Source organism: Lathyrus oleraceus, chromosome 6, assembly GCF_024323335.1.
Source record: "Lathyrus oleraceus cultivar Zhongwan6 chromosome 6, CAAS_Psat_ZW6_1.0, whole genome shotgun sequence".
NCBI lineage: Eukaryota > Viridiplantae > Streptophyta > Magnoliopsida > Fabales > Fabaceae > Lathyrus > Lathyrus oleraceus.
The window spans coordinates 480,859,086-480,868,411 of NC_066584.1; the positions used below are offsets into that span (position 1 = coordinate 480,859,086).

Sequence of the window (9,326 nt, forward strand, 5' to 3'; positions counted from 1 at the left end):
TGATCCAATCTTCAAACTTCTTCGAAAGGATCAAGCCATCATTTGGAACGATGACTGCCAAGACGCATTTGAGAAAATACAGGAATATTTTCAAGAGCCTCCTGTGTTGATGCCTCGTGTACCTGGTAGACCATTAATCATGTATCTTACCGTTCTCGAAGGATCAATGGGTTGTGTCCTCGGCCAACATGACGAGACTGGTAGAAAAGAGCATGCAATATACTATTTGAGCAAGAAGTTCACTGATTGTGAGAGTAGGTATTCAATGCTTGAAAAGACTTGTTGCACACTAGCATGGGCTGCCAAACGTTTAAGACAATACATGCTCACTCATACGACATTGTTAATCTCTAAAATGGATCCTGTCAAATACATCTTTGAGAAGCCGAATCTAACCGGTAGAATAGCCCGATGGTAAATGGCTTTAACCGAGTATGATATCCAACATGTCACTCAAAAGGCCATCAAAGGGAGTGTATTGTCTGATTATATTGCACAACAACCCTTGGAGGACTATCAGTTTATGCGTTTCGAATTCCCCGACGAGGATATCATGTTGATTAGGGATTGCAACATCCCCGGTCCCGAGGAAGGACCCGAGCCTGGATCCCGATGGACCATGGTTTTTGATGGAGCTTCTAACGCTCATGGCAATGGCATTGGGGCAGTAATCACTTCTCCAACTAATTTCCACCTCCCCTTCACCGCCCGATTATGTTTTTAATGTACAAACAATATGGCCGAATACGAGGCTTGTATCTTTGGTATTGAAGCTGCTATCGATCTTAGAATCAAAATCCTGGAAGTCTATGGGGACTCAGCCTTGGTAATCAGCCAAGTCAAAGGAGATTGGGATACTAGGGATCATAAGCTCGTTCCTTACAAAGAGCATGTCTTGAAACTAGTCCCCTACTTCGATGAGATTACATTCCACCACATCCCTCGAGAAGAGAATCAGCTAGCTGACGCTTTGGCAACTTTGGCGTCCATGTTTAAAGTTAAATGGAAGAACGAAGCGCCATCCTTTCACCTGAACTACTTGGACGAACCTGCTTATTGTCTGGCAGCAGAAGACGAAGCTGACGGTCATCCTTGGTTCCATGACATCATGAAATTCTTAGAAAACCAAGAGTATCCTGCGGACGCGTCCATCACCGACAAGAAGTATCTTCGAAAACTGTCATCCAAATTTTTCTTAAGTGGAGGGGTATTATATAAGAGAAATAATGATTCGGTTTTGCTTAGATGTGTGAACAAGCGAGAAGCAAACCAGATTATAATGGAGATTCATGAAGGATCCTTTGGGACGCATGTCAGTGGGAGCACTATGGTGAAGAAAATTTTAAGGGTCGGATACTATTGGATGACTATGGAGATTGATTGTCATCGCCACGTCCAAACCTACCACAAGTGCCAGATCTATGCTGATAAGATCCATGTGTCGCCAACGCCTCTCAATGTCCTAACATCACCTTGGCCTTTCGCCATGTGGGGCATTGACGTGATCGGACGCATAGAGCCAACGGCCTCGAACGGACACCGCTTCATCCTTGTAGCCATTGACTATTTCACCAAATGGGTAGAAGCAGTCTCATACGCCAACATTACCAGATAGGTGGTTACTCGATTCCTCAGGAAAGAAATCATCTGCCGTTATGGGGTCCCCAACAAGATCATTACTGATAATGGATCTAACCTCAATAATAAAATGATGAAAGAGCTATGCCAAAATTTCAAGATCGACCACCACAACTCATCGCCTTATAGGCCTAAGATGAATGGTGTTGTTGAGGCTGCTAACAAAAACATCAAGATCGTGCAAAAGATGATGGAACCTACAAAGATTGGCACGAAATACTCCCATTCGCATTACACGGCTATCGTACTTCCGTACGCACTTCCACTGGGGCAACTCCCTTCTCCCTTGTGAACGACATCGATGCAGTCTTACCAGTCGAAGTAGAGATTCCTTCCTTAAGGATTTTGACAGATGTTAAGCTTGATGAGTCTGAGTGGGTAAAAGCTCGGTTTGACCAACTAAACCTCATTGATGAGAAGCGCTTAGCAGCCATTTTCCATGGCCAACTTTATCAAAAGTGCATCAAGAGGGCACACGACAAAAAGGTTTTCCCCCGCAGCCTAAAGGCCGAAGACCTCGTATTGAAGAAGATTCTTCCAATCCATATTGACCCAAGGGGAAAATGGACGCCAAACTACGAAGGTCTGTATGTTGTAAGAAAGGTCTTCTCTGGAGGAGCCTTGATCCTTGCAACTATGGATGGTGAAGATCTTCCATCCCCGGTGAATGCGGATGCAGTCAAAAAATACTATGCTTAAAAAAAAATATAGCCCGATATGTTGAAAACCCGAAAGGGAAACTTATGCAAAAATGGGTATCCCGGTAGACTGAAAACTCGAAAGGGCGGTCTAGGCAAAAATTAGGGATTTAATAAGAGCAAGAGGCTGCATCCCGTAAGGAATCTTTCTTCATTCCTTGGCGAGTCAATTATATGGGTCCCCAGCAAGTCAATCCTATCACCCTTCTTCAAAAAAAGCAAGATCAAAGGGCGACCAAAGGCATATAGGCTATAGCAGAGTTAGAATTTGGAGGAAACTCGAGATGTTTCATTGCCATTACAATTATCATTTTATTTTCGCAATCACCTCTTTTAGGAATTGCTTTCCTTGGTACAAAATTCCCTATTTGTGGAGCCACTTGTCAATAAAAATCATTTCCCTCACATGTGTTCCATATTTTTACTTTTCCTGCTTTGTCTGCGAAATATGACTTTTTTCTAAATAAAATTACATGGGAAATTTTCGATTAAAAGACCTTTTTTCAAAAAGAAACTATAAGGGAGACAACATCGAATTACATTCTTTTTAGAATTTTGCTAAAGGTAATCAAAACACATTTCCAACCCAAGGGTGCCACACAGTTCTCTGGACCAGACCGATCATTTCTCCCCCCAATAGGAATTCTCAAACATTACATTCAGCGCTTGCTTGGACGTTAAACTCCAATTTCTCAAGTATCGGAAAGTCAATACAATTCACCCAATCACCTTTTTTTAAGCCCAATCACCATTGGCATTCCCCAAATACACTCCTCCGCAAAGCCCAAACATACTTGGCATAACTTGTAAACCCTGCATTTCATGTATTCCCCATGAAAGCCCAAACATGCATTGGTATACACAACATCACATCATAAGTATCTCCTTAACTTACTCAAACTAACTCATCAGAGTTCGGAATTTTCCAACCGTTGTTAGGAATTTTCCCCAATAAAAAATCAATGTTCATCCTCAAAACATTTCACAAGCATAACCACACATTCCAGCCGTTGCTGGGAATCGTCGCTAAGTTGTTTCATTTCATTGTCAAGTTTTCCCAGAGGAGTCAATGCTGAGAAACATCACTGTACTTCTTCTATCCCTAGAAAGTCAACACATTTTTCCTTTTCCCTGCAGAGTCAGGTATTCTTAGCCATTATTAAGAATCGTCACTTAATTCTCATTTTTTAGACTAGAGGCATTTTGGATTCATTCCCCAAGCCGATTCAGACATTCATAGTCGAGAATCATCTTTGAATTCATTTTTCTCTAGTAGATGTCAGGTATTCCAGCCATTGCTAGGAACCGTCACTTGACATCTGTATTCTCCTCAGCAGAGTCAGATATTCTTAGCCGTTGCTAAGAATCATCACTGAGTTGTTTGATCTTCCCGGAGGATATCAGGTATTCTAGCTTTCACTACGAATCATCACTGTACCTTCGCAAAAAAAACTGTATTCTCCTCAGCAGAGTCAGATATTCTTAGCCGTTGCTAAGAATCATCACTGAGTTGTTTGATCTTCCCGGAGGATTTCAGGTATTCTAGCCTTCGCTACGAATCGTCACTGTACCTTCGCAAAAAAAAATGTATTCTCCTCAGCAGAGTCAGGTATTCTTAGCCGTTGCTAAGAATCATCACTGAGTTGTTTGATCTTCCCGAAGGATTTCTGGTATTCTAGCCTTCGCTACAAATCGTCACTGTACCTTCACACAAAAAATTTGTATTCTCCTCAGCAGAGTCAGGTATTCTTAGTCGTTGCTAAGAATCATCACTGAGTTGTTTGATCTTCCCGAAGGATTTCAGGTATTCTAGCCTTCGCTACGAATCGTCACTGTACCTTCGCAAAAAAAAAATGTATCTCCAGTCGAGTCAGGTATTCTAGCCTTCGCTAAGAATCGTCACTGATTTCATTTTGTTTGACCCCCAATAAATGTTTTGTGTTCCAGCCGTTGTTAAGGAACACTGTCTTGTTTTTCCCCAGTCGTTACTAAGAGTGATCACCCTTCTTTTTCTCATTCTCTAGTGAAGCTTTCTTCCCTCAAATTTCTTGGGCCCTTTTGACATCAAACTTTCATCAATAATAAGATACTTAGGATGCATACATCACATTGCATGCATAATCATCATAACCATGCATAATCCTTAAACAAATATTCACATTATCATCCTTCGGCAGGGTGAATTTCTGGTTACTCTCATTAGTATTTAATCCTCTCTTACCTTGAATAAGTTGGAAGTCGTCACTCTATGTATTCAGGTCCGAGAAAATTAAATAGGGGCAGCTGTCATACCCCAAAATTCACCCTACCCCGATACAACTTTCATCTGATCCATGGTCCTACTACACATGCATGCTTTCATTATTTCATTGTCATAATTTCATTGAACTTTCATAACCAAATACATATTACACGGACTCAAGGCATGGTGTTTACACCCGAAAAAAATGGGGTTATCCGGTTAAAGTTCTAAAAAAAAAATTGGGATTGTGTAATCGATTACCCTAATCATGCTAATCGATTACACAGATAAAAAATTGATTTTTAGGCCATTTTGGACTGTGTAATCGATTACCCTAATCATGGTAATCGATTACACAAATAAAAAATTGATTTCTAGACCATTTTGGACTGTGTAATCGATTACCCTAATCATGGTAATCGATTACACCTGCGTAGACAGCAACAATAGCTCTTTTTTTACACAGAGTACTTTTTAGGTCACCCCCTTTTCCACCTACTTTCCCTATAAATAGAGGTACTATTTCCCCTCATTTTTCATGCTTCTTAGCCCCCAAAAGTTTTGTCCAAGTACCACTCACTCTCCTCTCCAAACCTAGGTCAAAACAAAAAAATCTTTCTCACTTAAAAAAGTCACCCCACCAACTTTTTTTGTCCTCTTTCACACTTTTTTCAAAGCTTCTCACTCTCTAACACTCATAACTCAGCTCCTTCACTAAACTTCCACCATAAACACTTTCATCCCAAACCCCTTACCTTATATCCAAGCTCAACACCATTTCAACCTACCCTTTTTCAACATTTTTTGGGTAATGATTTTAGCTTAAACTTTGTTAACTTTTTGGTTCTGTTTTTGTGTCGAAAATGGTTGTTTGTTCTTGGTTGATCTTTTGAGAGAGTTTAGACTCAAACTTGTAAAAAAATGATTAACTTTGGTTTACACTTTTTTCTTTTGGGATTTCTTGCTCTTGCTACTTTTATCCACCATCTTTAATCAAACTTTGTATTTTGTTTCATTTGCTATTTATTGTTGACTTGTTTTCACATTTATTTGGTTGATGAGATCTATTAGATCATAGCCATGGTTGTTTAGAGTTGATAAAACCTTCAATGTTTCAAACCTATTAATGATTGATCAATAGATCCTTCATGAGACTTTGATGCAATGATAGGTTGCCTCTATTTCAACCATATTTCGGTCATTTGATACATATATGAAACCATTTTCTTTACATTAACTTGATATTGTATTTTTCTTATTGTTATTCTACTAACCACTAACTACTAACTCCTAACATTTACATTATTCCACTTTACTTCCTTGCAATTTATTTTATTGTTCACTTTGTTTCAAGTACTTTATGTTTATGTTTATGTTTATGTTTATTGTTATCTAACCATATTGTAAGACCCCAATTTTGTCCCTAAGATCCCTCATGGCATCATATCATTTGCATCGCATAGCCTCAAGGATCTTTGAGCATCTTGCTTCCTTTCCCTTTGGGTGGGATCTTCTGTTGAGTGGTGTGAGATCACCAGGCATTGCATGCATTGTATTTCATTGCTTTTCTTGTTTAATCATTAACCAAAAGTACAAAAATATGTCATCTAACATTTTGTTTTGCAGTTTAAGCAGCACAGGTCAAGCAATTCATAAGCATCCCTGGTACAAGAGCAGATGGTATTTTCTTGAGATGAGGACCATATGATATTATGTTGAGCTTATATGAGCTATGGTTTCATTTGGAAGCAAAATTCCCAAGTGGTGGAGGTTCAAGTTCATCAGAACATTTTCAGGTCATCTGAGGCCCAATACAATCAACTGTATAGTTAATTGAAGGCTTTGAGGTTGGGGAATTGATCTTAACATCCTCATTCACGTTCAAACAAGGCCTATTCATCATGTCAAACATCCATATTGAAGATTTTGAGGTCATATCAAAAGTTTCCCAAAATGGAAAGTGACCTATAATTTCAAGTTTCCAAAAATGGCAAGTTTTTGGTTCACATTCAACTAAACTTTACAACATCAAAGAAGCTTCAAATGAAATTTTGTTGAACATGAAAGTTGAATATCTTTCTCTCACATTTCCAAAAAGTCCAAGATCATGAGCATCTGATGAATGGTTGAAGAATTATGATCAAATGATTGCCAAGGGTGCATAGAAGTTCAACATGCCATAACTTTTGATCCAAAACTCCAAAATGAGTCACTCTTTTTGCATAATTCTTGTTATGACTAATATTTTCCAAATCCAACATTGCATTGCATGAAATTTACTCATATTATCATTTGCCCATGCATGTTCATTTTGGAGGGAAAATGCATAATTCAAATTTGGTGCAAGCTACAAGTTATTTGATCATTCTATCATGTTCATTGGATGTTTTTGAGTGAGATTGCACCTTGCATGTGCACTGTTCACGTGCAAATTCTCCATGCACCACACACTTACCAATTTTGGTCATACACCTCATTTTCACTTAATCCCAATTAACACAAACTTAAGCCAAATTTCAGAGTGATAAGGACAGAGTATAAATGCTAAATCCTAACAGAATTTTCAGAAGGTTTACACATTCTAGATCTAGATTTTGGATTTCCCTCCATTTTTGCTCTCATCTCAAATTTCAAAATCCTTCACATAACTCATTGATTTTACTGCATAATCGTGTTCATTGATCATCATTGAGTGCAAATCAAGTACTGGATTGGAAAACTTGGTGAAGAATTGTGCATACTCAAAGCTTGAAGATGGAGATGGATCTTGAAGATTGAGCTCGATTGAGGTGGTTTCAGCTGCTATCTTTCACATCAAGCTTTAATACACAAGTTGAGGAGAAGATCTGGACACTTTTGGAGCTTGAATCCACTGTTTTCTCATACTGCTCTTCAAGAAGGTTGGATTTCGAATCTCATGTTTCTTCAATTCATTGCCATGATTAGATAGGTCTCATCTCGCTGATAATTCTGATGCAAATATTTTTGAATTTGGTTGAATATTGAATGAGATATGTGGATCTGAATTTTTGAATATGAAGAATGTTTTCATTCGATCCATGGAATACATGATGATTTAGGCTTAGCTAATGTGATTTTCGTGTTCCTCATGTTGAGAGCTTTCGAATGATATGCGTGGTTGTAAATTCTAGAAAAAAAAATTGGTCTTCTCCGCCTGGCTGGCCGGAGAAGACGGTGGAAAACGTCACCGGCCGCCGTCTGCAATTACTCCTAGGGTTTGATCCTAGGTGGCGCCACGTTCGCGCCTCATGGCAAAACCATTGGCCATGCGTCCTTTGACCATTCCACGCGTTTGGTCTTGGCTGAGTTGGCTTGCCAACTCATTTAATAGAACGGCAGCATTTTGATGTTGTGAACGCGCTGCTTTGACCATACCTCCATGGTTCGATTCCTGGCCATGTCAAATTGTGAATTTATTTTTCCATGCGCTACCTTGACTTCACTTACCTGGGTTCAACACTCACCTCCTGCATATTTTCAAAAAAAAATTCATCATTTCTATTTCCCTCCATTTCTCATGTGTTTTTTCATATTTTGTCATATATTTCATCCAATTTCCAAAAATCATAAAAAATAGCATATTAATCTAAATTACTTCCAAATTTTTTTCACTTGTTTGTATTGATGTCTTTTATTTTTAGATGTCATTTGTGTGATTTGATTGGTTCTGGAATTTTAAATGTGTTTGCTTGTTTGAACATGTATGCAAAACTACCATGCTTCATTCAATTGATTGTGAAATGCTCATTAATTGTCCAATTGCAATGAAATTTGATATGCTGATTCCTAACATGTTACATGATTTTTGAGGCTTGGTTTTGCATTTTTATCATATTCTATCTCTGTTTGGGACACATGGATGTATGGTGTGACAATGTGTGTCACACATTTTGATGTTGCTCTTGTTCATTTTCATATACATGTCAATTGAGCTTTTCTGATTCCAATTTTTTGCAAGATGCTTGTGTTTAACATGTTGTGTGCACATAAAAATTTTCATGATCATTGGACTCATTTCTGTTTTAATGTGGATTTTTTATGTTTGATGTCCAAATTGTGTGCATTGTATTTGCCTTTGCCTTATCTTGTTCATTATATGGCTTTGCTTATTGATTTGGATTTGATCCTTTTTAGGACATGTTCTTACTTGATTAAATGTGCTTCATGTTGAACATCAACTTCTGTTTTGACTTTTTGCTTTGCTTTTGACCCTAGTCTTTGCACTAGTGGTTTGTACTCACCTTTTGAGCTTTGTATTTCAGGTTCAAGCAATTAGCTATAATGGTTGATGTGATCTCATTACTTGAGATGCAAGTTACTTTAGTTAACTAACTTTGATTGTGTTGTAGGTCCTTTGGTGGTGAACTCACTTGAATGATTGCCTTTTAGGACTTGCTTTATGTACATATTGGAAACCACTGTTGGTTTTGTCTGTTTTCTGTTTGTTTGTCTGAGTTACTAATTGACTAGCCTTTTGTACAGGTACTTTAGTCGCTTTTAGCTCATTACTTGAACTTTGCTTTTCTTGTGGTTGGTATACCACTTAGGTAACCTCTCTAACTCCATGTAGTCTGGAAGTCCTGCCATCTCTTTGGCAGGCACCTGTCTGAAGCCCTCCTTAAGAGGCCATGTTCTTGATTGTTTAATTTTGTGCTAAAGACCTATAAATGAGGCATGGTTACATGTTAAGACCTCCTAAGTGAAGAGGCAAATGGCAGATAAAAGGG

The 9,326-nt window shown here is 38.5% G+C and overlaps 1 protein-coding gene across 1 annotated transcript; it reads left to right on the forward strand.

The window, feature by feature from the left end:
- The first annotated feature begins 736 nt into the window (after window positions 1-736).
- On the forward strand, window positions 737-1,380 carry LOC127096372 (uncharacterized). Its single transcript, XM_051034950.1, has 2 exons — window positions 737-1,207; window positions 1,318-1,380. Exons 1-2 carry the CDS (start codon window positions 737-739, stop codon window positions 1,378-1,380), a joined length of 534 nt encoding a protein of 177 aa, XP_050890907.1.
- Window positions 1,381-9,326: the final 7,946 nt, after the last annotated feature.